This window comes from Haematobia irritans, chromosome 1 (assembly GCF_050003625.1).
Source record: "Haematobia irritans isolate KBUSLIRL chromosome 1, ASM5000362v1, whole genome shotgun sequence".
Classification (NCBI taxonomy): Eukaryota; Metazoa; Arthropoda; class Insecta; order Diptera; family Muscidae; genus Haematobia; species Haematobia irritans.
The window spans coordinates 71,490,473-71,514,735 of NC_134397.1; the positions used below are offsets into that span (position 1 = coordinate 71,490,473).

At 36.5% G+C, this 24,263-nt stretch overlaps 1 protein-coding gene across 1 annotated transcript in view; it reads left to right on the top strand.

The window, feature by feature from the left end:
* Positions 1 to 24,263, top strand: part of Rbp (RIMS binding protein) — a 270,060-nt gene that overhangs the window by 182,829 nt on the left and 62,968 nt on the right. Inside the window, exons 7-14 of the mRNA XM_075290727.1 lie at positions 920 to 1,460; positions 12,586 to 12,697; positions 15,593 to 15,738; positions 15,810 to 16,010; positions 16,639 to 16,829; positions 16,896 to 17,300; positions 23,365 to 23,626; positions 23,692 to 23,921. Coding sequence (XP_075146842.1) covers positions 920 to 1,460; positions 12,586 to 12,697; positions 15,593 to 15,738; positions 15,810 to 16,010; positions 16,639 to 16,829; positions 16,896 to 17,300; positions 23,365 to 23,626; positions 23,692 to 23,921 — 2,088 coding nt within the window. The remainder of the gene's footprint in view (positions 1 to 919; positions 1,461 to 12,585; positions 12,698 to 15,592; positions 15,739 to 15,809; positions 16,011 to 16,638; positions 16,830 to 16,895; positions 17,301 to 23,364; positions 23,627 to 23,691; positions 23,922 to 24,263) is intronic.

The following is a 24,263-nucleotide window of genomic DNA, read 5'->3' on the forward strand; positions in this document are numbered from 1 at the left end:
CTCCATTTCCCATATTTTTACTTTCTCTTGCTCTCCATACTGAAAAAAAAACTTGTGTTCTGTATAACTGTCAACGTTACTTTTGCATTGTGTGTATGTGTGTGTGTGTGTGGGGGCCGATTGTATCTTTTTGAATGGTCGGGTGGTTGCTTGAGTGCGTGTATGTGTGTGTGTGTGTGCACTTGTGTTTGGTGTGATACAAATTTCATATCCGTTTCCTGTGACTATGGTAAACGGTGTGGTTCTTCCTTTTCTTTGCCAACACAAACCTAAACCTAAACAAAACAAACAACTATCGCTTTCATCTCTCGCTCTCAATAAAAAAATATTCTAACATACATACATACATCTATGTTTCCGTATGTATGTATGTGCGTGTGTTAAATAACATATGTGTGTGTATACATATCTATATACGTTTATTTTTTTTCTGGTATTTTATATGCGTCTATATACGTGTGCCTGTGGCATTTTAATATAATTACAACTACAATTGTTGTATTTTTTTTTTGCAAAAAACAAAATACATCGTCTATTTGTGCGTGTGTCTGTATTCTGTGTGATTGTAAATATATATATACAAAAACAAATACTATATATATGTATGTTTAATCTAATCTACAATTAAAAACAAAAATCCACAAATTGTGAAAATGCAACAAAACTAAAACATCACTATAATTGTATCAAATTCAACAACTACAAAAACAAAAAAAACAACCTACCAAATTACTAACAATACAAAAATTAACTAAAAAACTTAATTGAAATACCAAATCCTTGCAATATGCCCCAAATTTTTGTAAATAAAATTTAAATCTTGTGGCATTTGTAACCGCTTTTTTTTTTGAATGACCTTGAATTATCCTCCTCACCTATACAAAAACTATAACCAACAAATGGTCAATTGATATAATAGCGTGGCACAATACAACTATACAATTTACAGAGCACAACTATGCCTATACTCTCGCTGAACTCGCATAATCTACCGACGGGCACCAACAGCTATTCAGCGCTGGGCTTAAGTGGTACCGGCGCTGCAACAGGGATACCACCATTGGGTGCCTCGTTAACGCATCCTTCTATGGGCTTGGATACAAGTGCTCTGTTGGGTACAGCTGGTCTGAGTGGCCTGGGTTCGGGCCTGGCCGGCACAGCATCGCTTTATGGCCTGGGAGGTGGTGTCAGTGGTTTAGCTGGCATGCAAAATACTTTTGGTCCACCGCCTTCATTTCTGGACGTGGCATCGTCAGCCTCATATCCCTTTACATCGGCAGCCATACGTAATGCCACTAAAATGAAAATGCTGGACGAAATGGATATACCACTTACTCGTTATGGTAATCGTAGTTCGCCTTGCTCACCTATACCACCTAATACCTGGGGTTTAGATGAATTCCAGGATAGTATGCTACATAGTCGTAGTGGCTTGGCCTTGGCTCCCTTGGACTTAGAAAGTGAGTATTGTATATAGTTTTATAGAAATTGTTTATGTATAAATAAGAGTCAAACCATTTTGTTGGAAATTTTATTTCACACTGATCTTGTATAGAAAATTTTTTAAATTTAGTGCAAAGAAATATTTGAAAAAATATATATATTAGAATTATGGCAATTTTCATGTAGCTCCGTTAGGCTTTAACTGCCAGTTAACAAAAACTAAATTCCAAATATCTTCTCTCCGGATAACTTTAACTGACAATTTGTCGGCAATTAAGTTCCTAATATATAGGGAAGATGGTAGTTTAAAGCCATGACACAGTTTAACCGTTCGTTAGTTAACGGAGCACTAATGGAGCTTCAAGAAAATGGGTGTTAATAGAAAATATTTTAAAAACCTTACAGCGCAAAATTGTTCATATATCATTCTAACCATTAAATTTACTATATTTACGACCATTTTCATGTAGTACCATGTTGTGCAGATATCATTTCTCCGGATAACTTTAACCGAAAAAAATCAGCTGTTAAGTTTCTAACTGGCATATGAATATATACACACAAAAAAATTTCACGAACATTTTTCCAATTAAAATTTTAATTGAGTTTTAAAAAATATTCAATTAAAAATTTAATTGATTCAACAAATTTTTTAATTGAAACAAAAATCAATCACAAAAATAATAGTATCAATTAATTTTTTAATTGGATCAATTAACTTTTTAATTGACCTTCAATTAATTTTTTAATTGATACTATCATTTCTGTGATTGAAGACATTTCAATTAAAAATTAATTGGATCAATTAATTTCGTAATTGAATCACAATTTTTTTTGCGTGTAGGCAAAGAGACAAATATGCCGTTAGTACGTTTAAAATTGTTATACCCTCCACCATAGGATGGGGGTATATTAACTTTGTCATTCCGTTTGTAACACATCGAAATATTGCTCTAAGACCCCATAAAGTCGATCTGAGCATGTCCGTCCGTCTGTTGAAATCACGCTAACTTCCGAACGAAACAAGCTATCGACTTGAAGCTTGGCACAAGTAGTTGTTATTGATGTAGGTCGGATAGTATTGCAAATGGGCCATATCGGTCCACTTTTACGTATAGCCCCCATATAAACGAACCCCCAACTTTGGCTTGCAGACCCTCTAAGAGACGCAATTTTCATCCGATCCGTCTGAAATTTGGCACATGGTGTTAGTATATGGTCTCTAACAACCATGCAAAAATTGGTCCACATCGGTCCATATAGCCCCCATATAAACCGATCCCCCGATTTGACCTCCAGAGCCCTTTGGAAGATCAAAATTCATCCGATTCGGTTGAAATTTGGTACGTGATGTTAGTATATGGTATCCAACAACCATGCATGAATTGGTTCATATCAGTCCATAATTATATATAGCCCCGATATAAACCGATTCCCAGATTTGACCCGGTGCCTTTTGGAGAAGCACAATTCATCCGATCTGGTTGAAATTTGGTACGTGGTACGAAATTTTGGTTTCGGAGCCTCTAAGAGAAGGAAATTTCATCCGATCCGGCTGAAATTTGGTACATGGTGTTAGTATATGGTCATTTACAAGCATGCAAAAATTGGTCCACATCGGTCCATAATTATATATAGCCCCATATAAACCGATCCCCAGATTTGGCTTGCGGACCCTCTAAGAGAATGAAATTTGGTGCATGGTGTTAGTATAGGGTCTCTAACAACTATGCAAAAATTGGTCCACATCGGTCAATAATTATATATAGTCCCATATAAACCGATTCCCCGATTTGGCTTGTGGAGCCTCTAAGAGAAGCGAATTTCATCCGATCCGGCTGAAATTTGGCACATGGTGTTAGTCCACATCGGTCCATATAGCCCCCATATAAACCGATCCCCAGATTTGACCTCCGGAGCCCCATGGAAGAGTAAATTTCATCCGATTCGATTGAAATTTGGTACGTGATGTTAGTATATGGTATCCAACAACCATGCATGAATTGGTTCATATCAGTCCATAATTATATATAGCCCCCATATAAACCGATCCCCAGATTTGACCTCCGGTGCCTTTTGGAGAAGCAAAATTCATCCGATCTGGTTGAAATTTGGTACGTGGTGGTAGTATATGATATTTAACAACCATGCCAAAAGTGGTCCATATCAGTCCATAATCATATATAGCCCCCATATAACCCGATCCCGAGATTTGGTTTTGGAGCCTCTTGGAGGAGCAAATTTCATCCGAGTTAGTTGACATTTGGTACATTGTGCTAGTATATGGCCGTTAACAACCATGCCTAACTAGGTCCATATCGGTCTATAATTATACTCGTATATAGCCCTCAGATAAATCGATCCCCAATCACACAAAAATTTATAGACTGAACTTATAGGTTCAATTATTGTTTTATTTCATAAAAAAGAATAAAAAAATAGACATCAAAATAATATATAATAAAGCAACTAAAAGTAGTTCCACACTTTTCCCAGCAAAAAAATTGGGATTTGTTTTAAAAACACAACTTTAAAAGCTCTTCCAAAAATGTCCTCACAAAGAAGTTAATTATATTAACTACACAGGAAGTTTTTTACTTCAGTTTTTTCCTATTTTAATGCGTAGTTTTTGTTTTGTTTTTTCAAATAGTTTAAAAAAAAGAGTAAGAATAAATAAAATGGTAAAAATTACTCAAATTTTGCCACAAAAATGCTAAATCCATTATACAAAAATCGATAATTTTTGAAAATATTCAAACAAACGTTAGAATGCATTAAAAATCATAAAAAAATATAAAAAATATTATAAATTAATGTTTCTTGAAGCTCGAGGTCTTTATAAATATTAATATAATTCTAACAAAAGTTCGACCAAAAATCAAATAAAAAACGAATAAATAAAAATTATTTATTTGGGAAAATATCACACAATGATATGGATCACACCGTAAGAGAAGTGATGCAAATTTATTGCAACGGCTGTTGAAACGGTGGACATTCGTTCTATGACGAGTTCCTATTCCATTCATCGCTTCTCCGCCAATTTTGCACCACTTCCGGACCCAAAAAGAACATTTTCACTTCTTTTTTGGCGACGCTTTTTTGCAGCATTATTAAGATATTAATTTATGAAAGAATAGTTTTAATACCAATTACTATTTTTTAATTAAGATGACTAAACCAGACTAAACAATATAATAAAGGAGTTTTACAGCCTGTTTATGTATGTCGAATGAGCTCTGTGGATCGACTAAAATGGAAACAAACATCTGAATTTATAACCAAAAAACAGCTGTTTCTATGCATTTCAGTCGATCGATTGAACTCGTTCGACATACGGAAACAGGCTGTTAGTTATTCAACTAAACCATAAGTTCAATCACAGCTCTATTTCATAAATATCAGACTTCAAACATTGCCATCGGCAACTGCTACCACAACCCAAGTAATCCGATTGTGCATGAAAGTCTTTAGCAGAACTTTGTGCGGTTGTATATACTTAATTTTTATAAAAATGTAAAATCGTAAATAGGTTTTCAAATTCTGGGGGGGGGCTAAATTTTTTCTGGGGGGTCTAAGCCCCTTCCCCAGAGGCCTTCCTACGCTTATGCTTTTTTGTCGAATATATACCACGTATGGACTAACTCACAATTTAGAAAACGATTTAAGATACCAACCCAAGTAATTCGATTGTGGATGACAGTCTTTCGTAGAAGTTTCTACACGCAAAAAAATAATTCTTTCCTCCCAAACGAAATTTTAGACAAACAAAGTTCGTTTCTCATTTGCTTTTCGCTGTAAGGAAGTGTATTTGGAAGAAAAGTATATACTTTTTGTGATAAACGTTTATTCTTTTCCAGGATGTAAAAACAATTTCATAAAGACTAACTCAAAAAAAAATTTTTTCTGGCTAATTGCATTTTCCCTCACATCTTTCTCACTTCCACGAAGATTTTTAGTTCTTAGCACCTTTTTCTGTAATACAAACAATGTAGAAGAAATTATACGATTTTATAAATTTTTAAAATTTTTTTACCTTTCGCCTGGACGGAGAATCGAACCGCGGACCATGCACTTTGTAAGCCAACACACTAACCACTGAGCTATGTACCTGTTATGGTCATCAATAGATAAATATCCATATAAGTTATATTTATATAGCATAGCTTGCGGCGCCCACGAACCGAATAAACAAAGTTTATTTAACAGAAACAAACATTTAGTTTGGCACCGTGGAGCAGTGGTTGCTACGTCTGACTCTCATGCCAAGGGTCGTGGGTTCGATCCCTGCTTCGACCAAAGTTTTTTTTTTTTTTACATACATTCTACATATGTTCGGAAGTTTCCGAAAAAAATGTTCAACATTACATTGTACTATATTATATTTTGAACTGTAAAATGTGTTTTATTAAAGACCAAAAGTCAGAAAAGAACAGTGTTTGATATAAACGAAATGGACTCTGTTGTTGTTTCAAAAATAACTTTTTTTTATTGAAAAAATAAAAAATTTGTAACAAACGAATTTTTTTGTTGATAAAAGTTTAAAATTTTCGAAGCAATTCAAAAAACTCTAACAAAAGAAAAACGTTTTCGGTACACGTTTTCCAAACGTTTTTTTTCTTTGCGTGTACGCAATACATGGTGGAGGGTACACAAGATTCGGCCTGGCTGAACTTACGGCCATATATACTTGTTTTTAGCTAACGTAGCACTAACGGAGCTGTATGAAAATGGGTGTTAATAACCAAAATGTGACACGGAAAAGGTCCATTGTAAAATACGATGTTTTTGAAAATTTGTCTTTCTCGCATCGATATTTTTTGAACCACTGAACTTATCACAGATCCAATTATAAACGATTATTCGTCATCTTAATACCTTTCATTTAAGTACCAACAACTATATCTAACTCGAGATATAATTTGTTTAGTGAAAAAAGAGCGAAAAACTAAAAATAACGGGGTATATAAAAAACTGTTCCATAATTTTTTTTTTTAAATTTTTTTTCGAATTCAGCAGATCAAAATACATAAGAAAAGTTGTCTCTCATCAAGTGTACATGAAAAATTTTTTTTTTGTAAATTAGCATTATAAGCATTTTCTAGCCGAGAATGGGCCGCTTGTTTGCGCCTTTCTGATATCGCATTTTTAAGGAAAATTTTGGGTTAACTAAGTCAATCATATCCTTGAAATAATATTATCCAGGATAAAATAATCCTTCTGAAAAAAATCCAAAGGATTTGAAGTTAAGTTTGAATCTCAATTTATTGGCGGAATTGATCACTGTTTTTTTAGGTTAAGGATTAGGTTAGGTATAGTGGCAGCCCGATATTTCTAGGCTCACTTGACTATTCAGTCCATTGTGATACCACAGTGGTGAACTTCTCTATTGTTGTTGTTGTTGTAACAGTTTATTGTGAGTTCATCCACTTTTATGTTATATGCTCTGGTACTTCAGCTTATGGCCAGATCGAGGAACTCTGCGACTAAGATGGTGTGCGTCCAGAGTGATCTGGTGGTAAGTCGGGTTGGTTTAGCAGGGCAAGAGAAAAGATGACGCGTGTCGTGTGGCCCTTGGTTGCAAATTGGACATACGTCAGCTACGGTGCTATCAATCACTGATAAGTAAGAATTGAGGCGGCTGCACTTGCCTGATCTTAATTGTGCTAAAACTACCCTCGTCTGCCGTGGAAGGCCTCTTTCCTCCGGTGCTATGGGCGGTGGACGGACTCCGAGAACAGCTCACCGTTTCAGCAACAGTATCCTCATGAATCATGTTCAAACCTGCCTGGTACGCTGCTTGATCTAGAGGCTCTCTTTTGTAACGCTGGATCTCGCGCTCTAGATGATGTATATCAACCCTTACGTTCCTGGGTGGTGGTTGTGTATCCATGAGATGGTGGTTTGGATGATTACTGCGATAACAACCCAGGAGATACTGCTTTGTGTCTTTTGCACAGGGATGATCTTTGTCTCCACATAAAGGTGAACCAGGGGTGTGCTGCGGAGACACCCAGTCGCAGTTCTAAGTTCTTATCACTGAGTGCTGACCGATTCTGTGTTTAGCCCAATGACAAGGGACCTACTTTTTATATAACCTTATTGCGGTGCAACCATATAGAGAAGCTTTCAAATGCTCAGAAATGTCATCGGCATTACGGAGAGGCGATAATCCACCGTTGAAAAACTTGTTGGTGTTTGGGGTTGAACCGACGATCCTTTGTATGCAAGGCGGGCATGCTAACCATTGCAGCACGGTGGATCCCAAGGAAGAAGGTTTATATCTCTTTAATTGGTGTCTCCCATTGCATTATTAGTTGTTCAGCAGCATTGTTATTAAGAGATTTCACTTATGGACCCTATGTATGCGGGCATGCTAACCATTGCAGCACGGTGGATCCCAACACTGAATAAAATATTTACGTGATATTAAAGATTACGCATCCTAAATTTTATGATGCGAAATTTACAAAATATTAAGGACAAATTTCTTTAAAATAATGAAATTTTAATTAAAATAAAGTCATAATCTTTGCTTCAAAATTTTTTTTCATTAAATTTAGGACACACATTTTGCAAATTTGCGTCCCTCCGTTAATGTCGCATGTCTTTGAATTTTCATTAAAGTAAAAAAACTCATTTTTGATTTAAAGAAATTGTCCTTAAATTAACTTAAATATTGAAACTTTAGATTTAAGATAAAAAACGCTTCAAATATAGGCTAAGACTTTGCCACTCTTAGTCTGGTAAAAGTTCCGTGGATTTCCCTGTAAGGTATATTTCCTCCGGTGCTATGCTGACGGTGATCGGATTCCGAAAACAGAATTAACCTTTCAGCTTCTAACCACCTAATCACCTACAGTATCCAGGGCTGTGGAGTCGAGCAAATTATGTTCGACTCCGGCACCAACTCCGTCTCCAGCATTTCTCATTAGCCTTGACTCCGACTCCGGGTAATGTAATTTGATCTCATTTTCATAGAACTCCAATTGTAATTCTGTGGTGGAGGGTTCCAAAAATAGACCGGTACAAACATTTTTATATGGCATATGAATTTACTAACACCGAGAACACTAATTTTCAAATTTGGCACGCATTCTACACCGACAAATCTCAGGTCTAAACAAACTCTATTTTTCAAATTTCAGGCCAATAATTTAAAATAGGACACAAGTCAACAATCTTCAGCACTAGAATTTCTAAAAATACAAAACTTCAAAAAAAGTTTCCACAAGTTTAAGAAGTAAAATCCTGCAACCAACCCCAATTAAATTCTTAAATTAAATTTATTGAAATTTGCTAATGAAATCAATTAATTTTTTAATCAAGTATTTTTTAATGTCCAATTAAAACTGTAATTGATACCAGTGTTGCCAGTATTTTGCTGGCTATTATCCCCAAATTATGATGTTTTCGTGCCCAAAAATCCCCACGTACACAAAAATCCCAATGCTGGAGATATGAAAATGGAAGTTCGGTCACCTTGTATTTATGAACGAAAATTTAATTCTAAATATTGAAGTAGTCAAATTGGGTGGTAACACGTTGCCAAATTTGGTAGAATTCTACCAGAAATGGTATTGGTATTTTTTGGTAGATTGGTAGAATTTTTGATGTTTTGGTAGATTTTGCAAAGAGGTATTTCATAAATTTTCTATAGGAATAAACTTCTGACAAAATTTTCTATATAGAAATAAATTTGTAACAAAATTTTCTATATAGAAATAACATTTTGAGAAAATTTTCTACATAGAAATAACATTTTCACAAAATTTTCTATAGAAATAAAATTTTGACAAAATTTTCTATAGAAATAAAATTTTGACAAAATTTTCTATGGAAATAAATTTTTGACAAAATTTTCTATAGAAATAAATTTTTGACAAAATTTTCTATAGAAACAAAATTTTTGGAAAATTTTCTATAGAAATAACATTTTGAGAAAATGTTCTACAGGAATAAAATTTTGATAAAATTTTCTATAGAAATAACATTTTGAGAAAATTTTGACAAATTAAAATAAAAAATAAAATAAAATTTTTAACAAAATTTTCTATGGAAATAAAATTTTAATAAAATTTCCTATAGAAATAAAATTTTAACAAAATGTTCTATAGAAATAAAATTTTGAGAAAATTTTCTATAGAAATAAAATTTTGACAAAAATTTCCACATAGAAAAAACTTTTGACAAAATTTTCTAGATGGGAATAAAATTTTGAGAAAATTTTCTATAGAAATAAAATTTTGTTAAAAAAGATTAAATCGATTTCTCGAAAAATCCCAAAAAATCCCCCAACAAATCCGCTATTCACGAAAAAATATCTCCAATTTGGGGAAAAATCCCGAATACTGTCATCACTGATTGATACTATTATTTTCGTTATTAAAGATATTTCAATAAAAATAATAGGATGAAATAATTTCGTGATTAAATCAGAAAAACAATTCTGTGTGTGTTTTATATAAAAAATAAGGCCATATTAACAAAAAAACGCTAGCCCTTTTAGCAACGCCAGACATGAAATACGAATCCAACTCCGAAGATAGATGCTATTTCACAAAATTGTCCGGTATGACCCATATTTGTACCTGACATACCAGACTAAAATTCAGAACGATGGATTCTAGGATACCGCTATATCGTCTTAATCAAATAGACCAATACAGCCCTTATTTTAGTATAAAGTATTAGTAAACATAAAACAAATCTCCATCAATGGAAGCTGCAGCGCGATTATTTACAGTCATCCGACCATTTTTATATCACCGTGGAAATTTACCCATTTCAATACATTTTGTATGGTGTGAAAACTATTTTGTTTAGTCGAGCAAAATTTCTACGACTCCGACTGAGTCGCCAGCAAAATCTTCAGACACCGACTCCACAGCCCTGTTCAGACCTGCCTGTTATGGTGCTTAATTTATAGGGTCTCTTTTGTAACATTGGATCTTATGCTCTAGAAGGTGAAGATCTACACTCACATTTCTGGGTGGTGGTTGCTTATCCACAAGATGGTGATTTTGATGGTTACTTCAATAACAACCCAGGAGATACTGCTTTGACAACATGTAATTGTGTCTGCGTACGGGGACGATCTTCGTCTCTAGATAAAGATGACATTCAACTGCCTACGGACTTCTGCTGTCCCTATAATGAATAGTGCGGTTGAGAATTTGGTGGCGAATATCTTAAATTTTATAGACGTGAAATAACTGGTCAGATCAACAAGGTAGATATTTAACCCATCGCAAATGTCAACAACTAGGGGCCCAGATTTCATGATTGTACAGTCGTCCGCATATGACACAATATCACCTTGGGGATCTCCATGTTTCCCTCTACGACGCCTATTTACCTCTGAATTCCTACGATTGGCGTCTGCACAGATAATTAAGAATCCAACGTTTGGCTCCTGCCGACAGGGGCGTGTTTTCGATATCCTCGAACAATTTGGCAAAGTTGACAGTATCCATAGGCCAAGAGTCACGTCAAGCCACGCTGTCTTGCGACGCGGCTCGGGCTGTAAGCAAACCTGTTGTTGTGGTGTGAACTTTACGGAATTCATGTTGTTGGTTTGCAGCTGGAAAATCTCTAAAAGGCTGGGGAGGAGTAGTACCTCTAGTGTCTTGTCTGCTAACTTCAGTAATGGAATAATCTTACCCATTGAGGAGTTTAGTCATGTACTTGACGCTAAATTATTGAAATTCCGTCGGCGCTCAGCTCCTTGGATGGTCTTGCGGTGTCGGTGAGTGGGTAGCAGCGAGCGCGGTAATTTGTGGTGTGTAGCTGGCTCGGAGACCGCGAATGCGACGAATAGATAACGAACTTTCCAACGGAAGTTTCAACGAACTTCCAACGGTACTATCATTTTACCTATATATCCCATATGTAATTTAGTAACTTAACCCTCTCATGCCAATGTTGCCTATAGGCCATATTGTGCTTATATGTTTCTAAATCCCGTTATTTTGATTTGTTCGACATGCGATTTTTTGCATTTTTGTGACGAATCAGCATAAAAGGACTGTGAATTTTTTCATTTCATGTATAAGTCAGGACTAACATATAGCGGCTGAACGGCTGAAAGTTTTTCAGTTAAAGTTAACCAGAGAGAAGAAATTTGTAATTTACTATCTCTTAAATGTCAGTTAAAGCCTAACGGAGCTACATGAAAGTGGTCTACTAGTCCATCGAAATGTTGTTTTCTACAAACATCACGATCATAACTTAGTAGAGAATAAACCTTCCTTTAAAAACAAAATTATAGCTTCTTGAAAACTGGGCTAGAACCCACGACTATGTATGTCGGACAAGGAACTATTTCTACTACAAATCATAAATCAGATCTTTAACAAGTGAGAATAATATAAAGCGAACACAATCACGACGTGGCTTTTCTAGACGCCTTAAAGTAATGTGATAAAAGTTGGCATCACATTATTAGATAGATAGAGGGTGAGAGAGAGGGAGAGAAAGAGAGATGATTTTTTTCCTCTATTGATTTTAGCATCTCGGCACTCTTATTTACTCACATAGTAGCTAAGCAGTAGCATTGAATATGGGTTTGTACTCAACTACAAATACAAGTAGATACTTAGTAAACTGGAAGCTACCGGTGCACCGTATCTATACTCTGGAGTATACCGCATGTGCCAAATATTATAGAGAAAAGATGAAAATTGTAGTTCCAGAAGTTAAAACGGGAACCTAATTTATGGAAATGCTACTATACCTAATATTGGTCCGCTACATTTCTTTTGTAATCCCCTGCGACTTGATGCAATAAGAATATTTATAAATTATATAAAAATTTTGCCACTATGTTGATAAATAATATAAAAACAGTGTTAAGATTCAGTGTATATTCTGCACTAGTAAGCATCAGATAGACATTTGGTTATCTTGTTAAATATTCTATACATGCTGGATTTATACTCCTTTATTTAATTCAACAAAATGGTCTGACTTTTACATGATATTAGAATTTTCGACAATATCTTACTTACTTTTAGTCCAATTGCTTTATACCTTAATGTATTGTGTAAAATTTAGACCTGCTTATTTCCTTCTGCCTCCTAAACTCTTAACATTTCCAAATTTCTTTTTGTTCTTTCGTAATTTCTGCGTTTCCTCATTTAGCTCGCAATCACAATTTAAATGGCATTAGTGAACCACAAGTCGATATGCTGGATATACCGGGAAAAGGTCGTTGTTGTGTATTTATAGCTCGTTTTCCATATGATCCACCAGAGTAAGTATTTCTCATTCAGCATCTAGCACTGTAACATACGAAGTTCATTGGAAATGAATATTGCACCCTGTCATTCGATGTCGAAATTGATTTTTGCACCAAATACTTTTTAAGTTTATTTTTCCTAAGTTTTGAATATGTTTAAATACGTGTATGTTCCTCTACTACAATTTGGAATAATTCGTATCAAAATTGTGTAATTTCTAAAGAAATTTTAGTACTTACCATAGAGATGCTCGTAAAATATATTATTTCGTATTCACATGGCGAAGAGATGAGTGCGGTCTGTGATTGAATTTATAGCGTCCAGCCTCATCTATTCTTCACTCTTGGAAATCCATGGCGACTGTTGTGTGAGAGAATAGGCTTTGGAAGACTAAAGATATCGTTAAATTGGGAGACTGATAAGAAACTCGGGACCTACATGGTACATGGATACATTTTAATTAGTTTATAGATAGTTAAGATATTCGGTTCTTTAATGATCGGAAACTGATAAATTCTTCGATATGTAAATGATGGGTCGTTGAACTGAACATCACAGGGTGGATGATGGAATTTTTTTTTATTTTTCAATTTGTAGTTGACCGAGAAATAGTTCATTTGTAGGTGATCAACTCCCCATCTCAGGTTGTAATTGTTTGGATGTTGGTGAATTTCTCGAAATGGGGGAACTCTATTCATTAATTTAAAGTTGATCGGGGACTGATATTCTCGTTGCTTTTTAGTTCCACGGGAACTCGTGTATTTGTAGATTTCAGATGTCTTCGCGCATATACATTTGGTTATTACCATTGTCTTGCAGATGGTTCGTAAAAGGTAACTGACGACTACCAATGCATATTACTGTACTAGCTAATCTACTGGGAACGACGATGTGTAGATCACAGTGGTGGAACGGTCTGAATGTCTCAATTGTGGAATTGTAGGCTCGATTGATTGAACTCTATCTTAGTGAATGAAGATCTCACTGGTGGAACTGTAGGTCCCAAGGATTCAGTGGTAACTCGGCAATAATCCGCAGATCCTAGTGGTCGAACTGTAGTTCGAAGGGCTTAGTGATGAAACCGTAGATCCAAAGTTCTCAGTACTAGAATTGTATTCTCAGTCGTGCAACTATAGCTCCCAAAGTTTCAGTGAGAAACTCAGTGATGGAATTATAGATCCAAAGTTCTCAGTGATGGAACTGCAGTCCGAAGGTTCCAATGGGAAACACAGTGATGGAACTGTAAATCTGCAGATCTCAGAATGGGAACTGTAGGCCCGAGGTTCTTGGTACTTGAACTATAGATCTGAAAATCTCACTGGTGGTATTCCAAACTTAGTTCAGTGGGGAACTCAGAGTTGGAACATTCGAATATCGTAATGGTGGAACTGTAGGCCCGAAGGTCATAGAGTTCGATATGAAAGTCTGAAGATCTTAGTGGTGACACTGTGGGCCCCAAGTTTTCAATGGAAACTCTGTGATGGAACTGTAGATCCACAGTTCTCAGTGATGTAACTGCAGTCAGAAGGTTCTAGTGGGAAACTCAGTGATAAAACTGTTAATTCGTGGGTCTCAACGGTGGAATTGTGGTGGAACTGTGGACCCGATGTTCTTGGTACTTGAACTATAGATCTGAAAATATCACAGGTGGAATTGTCCCAAAGTTTCAGTGGGGAACTCAGTGTGGGAACTGTAGGCCCGAAGGTGATAGTGATGGAACTGCTTACTGGTTTATCAGAGATACACAGCTCTCAACAGATTTCAGTGAAAATTCAATAAAGGAGCTATAGATTCGCAGATATCAGTGGTGGAAATGTAGGTCCGATGTTCGTAGTGAATGAACTATAGATTCGAAGATTTTAATTATGTAACTGCAAGATCAAAGGTCGTAGTGTTCGATATAAAGATCCGAAGACCTTAGTGGTGAAACTGTAGGCCCCAAGGTTTCAGTGGAAACTAAGTGATGGAACTGTAGGTCCGAAGTTCTCAGTAATGGAACTGCTGTCCGAAGGTTCTAGTGGAAAACTCAATGATGGGCTTTTAAATCCTTCGATATCAGCGGTGGAATTGTAGGCCAAAATTTCTTGGTACAGGAACTAAAGATCCGAGAATCCCAACGGTGGAACTGTAGGCCTCAAAGTTTCACTGAGGAAGTCTGTCTTAGAACATTAGACCGACAGGTCTTAGCGTAGGAACTGTAGACCCGGAGGAAAGTGATGGAAAATTCTGTAATGGAAAATGCAGACACGAAGGTGGTAGTGATGGAACTGTAGATTCGAAAATCTCAAGAGTGAAACTGTAGGCCCTAAGGTCATAGCGTTCGGTATAAAGATTCGAAGATCTCAGGGGTGACACTGTATGTCTCAAGGTTTCAGTAGGAAACCCCGTGATGGAATTGTAGATCCACAGATCTTGGTTGTGGTACAGTATATCCAAAATTTCAGTGGTGAAAATGTAGTTCCGAAGATATCATTGCTGAAAGGGGTTCACTCGCCTGTGGTTTAGTAGAGCACAGTTATAGAACTATAGATCCGTAGATTGCAGTAGTGAAATTTTAGGCCTTATGTCTGGGTGATGGAACTTTATGCTTTCGCACGCATGGTGTTTCGTGGGTGTGGTTACGTTTTTTCCTTGCCGATGAGAAGGGTGCGCGTTTCTGTATTGATGTAATTGTATAGGATGACAAACAAATGTCCGGCAAAATTTCTTGGGCGAAAGTTTGTCACGTTACGAACCGCCTACTTTATCTAAACCCATTTGGGCAATGCTTCTGAGATTTGAATGTTGACCTGATTGTGTTTTTTTATGCATGGGACACTGCTTAATTTAGGATCTTCTCACTGCCCTAACGTATATCTCTTTCGATTTCCGATCAATTTGTTTTCTAGAGCTTCTAATATCTTTAACAGGGATGCCGAGGGTGAGCTCTCCCTATGTGCTGGTGATTATTTGTTAGTTTGGACCAGTGGTGAACCCCAGGGTGGTTACCTTGATGCCGAGCTGTTAGATGGTAGACGAGGCCTGGTGCCCGCTTCCTTTGTACAGCGCCTAATAGGTAAGCCTCCTCACTTTATTTTAATATTTTATTACTGTTCGATAATAATTCATTTATTTTTAATACTCTAGGTGATGATTTATTGGAATTTCATCAAGCTGTACTTTCCACCCTCCGTGATGCCGAAGATGGGTCCATGCAATGTGATTCAACGTCATTGCCCTCATTGCCACCACATAATCCATTGCTCACACATACCCAAGAGGATTTGGCTAGATTAAGTGAATCCCATACCGACTTAGAACACGATCAGGATGATATTAGTGATAATGGTAAGGATATACAAAACTCTATGAACCATTCGTTCACAATGGAAGATTAATTGTACAATAGTATCGAAGGAAAATAGAAAATCGAATAGCTGTAGGCGAATCACAAAATCGAAGCTCAACAACAATGTCATACTCTGGGGAGCGCATTTCAACATAAAGACAGGAGTTGCGATGTGAATATCTTCAATAAGTGGGAGATACAGTGAAACCTCGGAAAGGTCGACATCCACGGTCGCCTAAATGTTGTCCACATTTGAGATTTGTCCGGTTTTCAGAGTGTCTAAGTTTGGGAGGTTTCGCTGTACTACCGTAGGGATGACTATTTAAAATATCAATACTTCCCACGATTTATTGTTCAAAAAAGCTTCAAGTGTGAACAAATGGTTCATAATATATTGATGTGATTATCATTTCGTGTATGTATACTAATCTAATTTTTAATTACACTAACATCCAATAACAATGACTTGTTTTTTGATAATTGTTATTTGCAAGTAAGATGTTTTTAAATGTTTGTTAATATATAAGGCTAGATATCCTCCAATATAGGCTTGAACCAAATGTTTTGTAGTAAAAATGTTTAAGATAAGTATTAATGAGTAAACATTTCCATTGTTCCATTCCACAGTGCCAGCTCCAAAACATTTGACATTAGAAAGGCAATTGAATAAGAGTGTCCTGATCGGTTGGTCTCCTCCGGAACCCTGTGGTTATAATCTTATAGATAGCTATCATGTATATGTAGATGGAGTACTTAAAGTAACCGTTAAAGCTAATGAACGCACACGTGCTCTTATAGAGGGCGTGGATTCCAATCGGGTAAGTAAATCATTCGTTGCCGTACCAAGAGTATCTAATAATTGGGGATGATGATCTTGATTTCAGCCTCATCGCATTAGTGTACGTAGTCTCACACAAAATCGCCAACAATCACGTGATGCTGCCTGTACAATGATCATTGGTCGTGATACCTCACATTTGGGTCCATCATCAGTCCGAGCTACACATATAACGTGTTCATCCGCCGTCATAACCTGGCTGCCAGCCAACTCCAATCATCAGCATATAGTTTGTGTAAATAATGTCGAGGTGCGCACTGTTAAACCTGGCGTCTATCGCCACACAATAACCGGTCTGGCTCCTAGTACTCAATATCGAGTAACGGTGCGGGCAAAACATTTGCGTGCACCGGGTGGTCCACAACCGGGACAAGGTCGTCCGCAGGAGGAAGCTCCAGGAGCTTATGCAGATTTCCGTACTCTCACCAAGGGGTTACCAGATCCACCACAGGTAAGTTTTACAATATTAGAAAAATTGTGATTTATTGTCATCGATATTCGTTGATACACTCTGAATATTTCAATAACCAAAGATGAATTTTGCACCTCGTTAAAATTTGTCGTATCATATACTCTGACTTTTTCCAAAATAATTTACGATAAAACGGAATCTCCTATTGTTGTAGGCTGCACTGATACATAAACCCAGCCATGTGAATTCAAATCGATGATTTGACAGTGGCATAGGAAAAGAGATATGTTGTTTCGAATTTATTTCGGCATAAGCCGGCTATCAATGTAAAACCTTTTTTCGGAGGGTTCAAGTGTGGTTTTTGTTGGGTTTAATAAACTGCCTGAATTTATTCTGATAATTGGTTGATAGTTTTGCTGCAAGTAGAGGATGCTGATGAGGAATGTGGTAATTCCGAAACGTGCGTCCATCCAACCATCTTGCAGTCTATAGGGCTTTGCCCAAATAAATTTGACAAACATTCTTTTCCTCTGTTGGTTAAGCTACACTTGTAGTTTAGTCAATGTATGGTTTTAAGCTGCAATGAAAAACATCAACAATGCTTAAAGAACAAAACCAACAATAACAAAACAAAACAATTTCGGAATATTAATGAAATGTCGTTTTTTTTTAACTTGTGTCAATGTAACTATTGTTCAATGTAATGATTTCTCTGTGAACTAATGAAAAAGTTCATATAATAAATGAACATTTTGATTGTCCCAATGAAAAGCATTCTCTATTTTAATGAAATAATCGTAGGCTCTCTACTGAAACCTGGAAAGCCAACGAATTTAAAAGATCAACCCTTAAGAAAGAAGGTTAAGTATAGTGGCGCTACCCATTATTTCAGGCTCACTTAGAATATTCATTCGTTTGTGATACCACAAAGGGGTGAATATCCTCCTATCCCAAGGTTAGGTTAGGTGGCAGCCCGATGTATCAGGCTCACTTAGACTATTCAGTCCATTGTGATACTACATTGGTGAACTTCTCTCTTATTACTGAGGGCTGCCCGATTCCATGTTAAGCTCAATGACAAGGGACCTCCTTTTTATAGCCGAGTCCGAACGGCGTTCCACATTGCAGTGAAACCACTTAGAGAAGCTTTGAAACCCTCAGAAATGTCACCAGCATTACTGAGGTGGGATAATCCACCGCTGAAAAACTTTTTGGTGTTCGGTCGAAGCACGAATCGAACCCACGACCTTGTGTATGCAAGGCGGGCATGCTAATCAATGCACCACGGTGGCTCCCAAGGTATTTCCTTTTTAAATTGCCCATTGCGATGAAAGCAATTACAGGACTTTTAAAACGCTCAGAAATCTGACCGGCATTACTGAGAGGTGATAATCAGTGTTGCCAGTATTGGGGATTTTTCCCCAAATCGGGGATATTTTTTCGTGGATGGGGACAAATTTTTTGAATTGGGGACTTGGGGATTTGGTGGGGAATTTCCACAAATTTGGGGATTTTTGTGGGGAATTTTAGATATTTGTTCAGTATACGAGTAATTATCACAGTAAGAACTATGGTTTATATGAAATTCTTTACATGCTTAAAAAAAGGCTTAAAGAAGTACAGAGATTCTCAAAAAAATAAAAAAAACTTTCCTCCTCTTTATTCCACCGAATTTATTTGGGTGGCACAAGAGCTTCTTTACAATTTACTCTTCATCCTAAGGAATTTTTTACTATTGTGAAATTATTTCGTAAGAACTCATATGCGTACATCACTGATTTTGAACATGTATCCCATATCCCGCACATACAGAGTAGAGTTCATATCGGGACAGCAACGCATTTTGATCGACAAGTCAATTTTATTTCTTGACTATATGTTGACCGAACTCCCATTTTTATTTCTCGATCGAGGATTTGCATAAGATGACTCGATGACTCTTTATACCAATAATTAACTCTGATGGGGGCTGGTTTCGGATGATATTTTGAGCACCCGTCTCCTGGTTTTGTATTTTGAAATCTTCATTCAATTGCACATTTTTGTTTTATTTAAAATGTTTTTTTTTTTTTTTTTTTTTTTTAATTTTGTACGGATTTCCTACAGCAGAGTCTATTCGTTTACTTTTTTTCAAAAAACTTGCCAAAAATTTCTTGGGGATTTTTATGGGGAATTTTAAATTAAATTGGGGATTTTTGGGGATAAAAGCAATCCATTTTGGGGACAAGAGCTCGGAAAATACTGGCAACACTGGTGATAATCCACCGCTGAAAAACATTGTGGTGTTTGGTCGAAACCAGGATCCTCTGCATGCAAAGTGGGCATGCTAACCATTGCACCACTGTTGCTCCAATGAAAGAAGCTTAAAGGTCGTCACGATGATTTTCTTATACGAAATACATTGAGGAGTTACCCAAGGTGGGGTGATATCTCCGCCTCTATATATCCTCTATATCCGATGGCATCTGCTATCGATTAAATATCTTCCTTGCTGATCATTCCCGTTATTTCAGATGACTTTTGAAGTCGTCTGTCAATGCCAAGATCCTCAGGTTGTTTGCTGACAAAGAAACCTTGTTGCCAATAAGCCAATTTACCGATCAATGGTGAACTGTACATCGCCAGTGTCGACGCCTCAGACAAGTGACACGGAGTGGAACAACATACAGACCTGTCAGAACACTGTCATTAGAACTGCGCCAGAATGTCTCCGCTGTACATCCCTGGATCATCTTTGTGTGGTTGCCTGTGCGTATCTCTTGGGTGGTTATTGCAGTAACCACTCAAAATCACCATCTTGTGGATATTCCACCCAGGAATATTCGTGTTGATCTTCATCTTCTAGAGCGCTAGATCCAAAGTTACAAAAGAGAACCCCTAAATCAGACAGCATACCGGACAGGTCTGAACAGAATTCATCAGGATAATGTAACTGATGCGATGAGAAGCTAGATGGTTTATTTAGTTCTTGGATTTCAATCACCATCCACAACACCGGGGAAAAGAGACCACCCATGGCAGACCAGAAAAGATTTGGCCAAACCTAGATCAGGCAGTCCAGTCGCCTCAATTCGCACGTATGATTAAATGACAGCAGCCTCGGAAATTAATCAGCGGTCATCGATAGACTTTTGCGGTATCAGCCGAGCTTTGTGAAGAGGACATCCTTGATGGTTAAAACTGGGGTTTCCATGCCATTTTGCCTCCTAATTTGGAAGTGTGAAACAGGGGCATGATTCAACTTTCATCATGAATGGAAGAGTTTGCCGAATCTACCTTGCCCTCGGCGGAGTTGTATGACAACATATCTGAGTGGAAAGCTTGGAACGAACAGTATTTCTTGTATGATTGTTACTCATGATTACATCTAGGAGTTTATTCAATGCGATGTTACGGAAGAACAGCTTGTCGAATATATACAGGGATCTGCACTGAAAAAAAAGCATACCCGGTTCCAAAGATTTTGTCTTTACTTTAAAAAATTTGGTATTGATTCCGAGCCAAAGAAGCGGAGAATACAAGTAAGGATACTTTTAAGACACATTTCTCTTTTAAAATCGGGTGTTGTGTACTTGCTTCTAGGAAGCAAATTTAAATTTTTCGCTTTTTCAGCTTTTTTTCTTCATGTGCTATCAAAGTCCTTTAAAAACAAGTTAACGACGACTTTATTTTCCAAATTAAGACTCGACTTCTAGTAGAAATTAGCTGTGTTTCAAGTAAAAAACGTCTTTAAAATAAAGTGTTGAAAAACATGTCCTATATTTGAACGATTTTTTGCTTTGTAGTCAAGATGCAAAAAGACAACAAATTTAAAGACAATTTCATTAAATTTAAAGATTTTTTCAAAATTATTAAAGTCAAGTTGACCTTAGCCCAAACATTTTTTCTTTCATGTTATGATATCCATTTTTAAATCAAATCACTTAATTATAAGGACAATACGACTTCATTGAAAAGTTTATCGACCTTTGGTCAAGGAAAAAAACTTTATACTAGAGAAATGCGTCTTCTATGCTAAGCAAAATTTGCATTCGTGTTTTAAAGACATGAAATCTTTGACCTCACGACAATATTTTTTTCAGTGTGTACAGCAGATTACGACATCTTTCAAAATCTCGCTTAGAGAAACATGCTCCAAATCTTCACGAAAAAGAAAGTAACGATTTATTTATTGTGATCTCATGCCACATATTTTCTATTCGATCCGTCCAGTCTTTATCTGCATAGTCTCAGGATATCGGACGAAACCCAACATAAAAACGTTTGCAATACGCCCTAAAAATGTATATAAGATTAAAAACGAACTTGTAGAACCTTCAGAAGATCATAGGGAAAAGATCAGAAAAACGGCAGATTCAACGTTAATCTAGATCGTCCGCGTGTCTCTAACGCTAGAAAGTAGGTGCTGAGAGTTGTGTATGCTAGAAAAAGTACCAGAGTGTAGTGACCCAAATTGAGATATGGCTGGAGATGTACTGAAGAAGAGTACTATGACGGGATATGAAGAAAATGTAACAATTCAAAGTTATAGTATATAGGATCTGAGGTGAGGTTGTTACATAAATATAAATGGCGCCCAACGTGGGGCACCAAGCAGGATACCACATATGAATGCTGGCCGATTCTATGCTAAGCTCAATGACAAGGACCTCCTTTTTGTAGCCGAGTCCACTTAGAGAAGCTTCGAACATAACTTATAGTGTGGCCAATATCTGAGATATGTCTCGAAAAGTTGGACACGGGCATTATCGTCCGGATAAACTTATAATATGAATGACGCATAATAGAATAAAAAATAACCAAATATCAAACTAAAATATGTTACACCAGCATATCCGTGAAGATAAATTGTAAAAAGCTGCGACCCAAACCAGGAAGATTTAAACGTGCACCAAATGGGTGTTACATGATTCTTATTAAATATGATCACAATCTGCCCAGGATATTTTTAAATTAGGAGAAAGGCCGTGGAGGTTTTCCGACGAAGTGATCGCTCAATTCCATGCCAATCCAGAAAATTGTATTTTAGCCTATTTTATGTAAAAGTAGCAATAAGGATGGATTGATGTGCGCAGCCTACCCAATCCTGCACATCAGGAGAAAGGCTGTGAAGAGTAATTTCTGGCTACAAATTCGCTATATTCAATACAAATGCACAATATTGTGTTTGATACGAAAGATTGATTGTAAAATTAGCCCACTGTGCAATCCTGCCCAAGATATTTGGTATCAGGAGATAATAATTATATAACCCCATGATTTTTTGATATCAGGAGAAAGACTGTACTTTCTGGCTAGATCGTAGCTACACCCAAAGAAAATATACTTTCCTCTGGAACGAATTTTTAGACAAAGGAAAATCCCCTTTAATGTAAAGCATTTTTGGTATGAGCAAATATGTTAAACCTGAATTTCTGACTAACAATGCAAAGATTTTCTCCAATGTGTTATATTTGGTTTAAAAAAATTTGAGCGTCAAAAGAAAATTTTGTTTATCTAAAATTTCGTTCCTCAGAAAAGAAAACTCTTCTTTCTGAGTAATAGCTATACTTAATACCCATACAACCTACTTTGTGTCTTAGATAAATACAATTTAAAATTTATTTTCGGGGATATCCATTGGCGTAGCTAGGGGGAGAGGAGATAAGTATGAGAAAAGTAATTTATGGATAGGAGAAAAGTAATTTCTAGACTTTGCTAGACTGGTTGTCGTATTGGCGTGATAACGGGATTTGTAATAAAGTTTAGTGTAAAATTTCCACATTTTCTTTGTGGTGGGTTCACATTTCTTTGAGTGTATACATAACAATGCTATTTGCACATCTTGCCTTTGCTCATCTACGCACAATGTTTTTAAATTTTCTTCTTAAATTAGTCACACATTATATGTAAAAAAATAAGTACATATAATTTTTCTTATCTAGCCAATTTTGTTTGTTTTAAATTCTTGAGTCGAAAATTAGCCCCCCAGAGGAATTTTCTAAGTCCGCCAATGGAGATATCCTAAAATTAAAAATATATTATCTTTCATATTAAGTTAATATTTTGTTTTGTGCATTGAAATATTATTAATAACCCTTTGTCTCTCTTCTATTACTTTTAGGAAATTCAACTTGAGGCTGGTCCTCAAGATGGTACCATTTTAGTGACATGGCAGCCAGTTAATAGGCCCACATCATCGGGGCCTGTAACCGGCTATTCTGTGTACGCTGATGGTAAAAAGGTAACCGATATCAATTCACCTACGGGTGATCATGCTCTCATAGATATTGGTAAATTGGGTACATTCAATCCGAGAGCCGTAACCATACGAACGAAATCCAGAGATTCACAATCGGCTGACAGTGCACCCATATTAATACCAAGTAAGTTAAAAAAAAATGAACATAAAAAAATCACGAGAAATCCCTGGCTCACAATCTCCTTCTAGATTCTGTACGAAGTGCTGTGGGTAGAAGGGGACCAAATCAAATGGGCATGGGTATGGGTCCACAATTACCCCAGGGACCACATGGTCAAATGGGCATGCAACAACAGATGATGGGTCAAGATCCCAATCAATATGATCCCAATCAAATGCAGCAAGGTATGCAACAGCAAGGTATGCAGCAAGGCATGCAACAAACCGGCCAACAACAACCAGGACAACAAGGACAAGCGGTAAGTGTTTCCTCAAATAGTTCACGATCAAGCTGCCAAAGAACATCATACGAAAAAGAAAAAACTACGACATTTCAATCAAACCTACTCCCTTTCGTCAGAGTTACTCTTATACTACTTTGTGTTTTTTTGAGTTTGAAAAATTCTCAACCACCTTCAATAACCCAATGCGCATACAAAACTATGTTTGTACATAAAATATATTCTACTAACATAATTTTTCACTTTCCACAAAAACGATATTCTAAATTCTTAAAATGTCATCGTACAGAATTATCCTTGTCTCTTTAATTCTTTTGTACAATACACGCTCACACATCTGACAACTCTGTACAAAGTTTC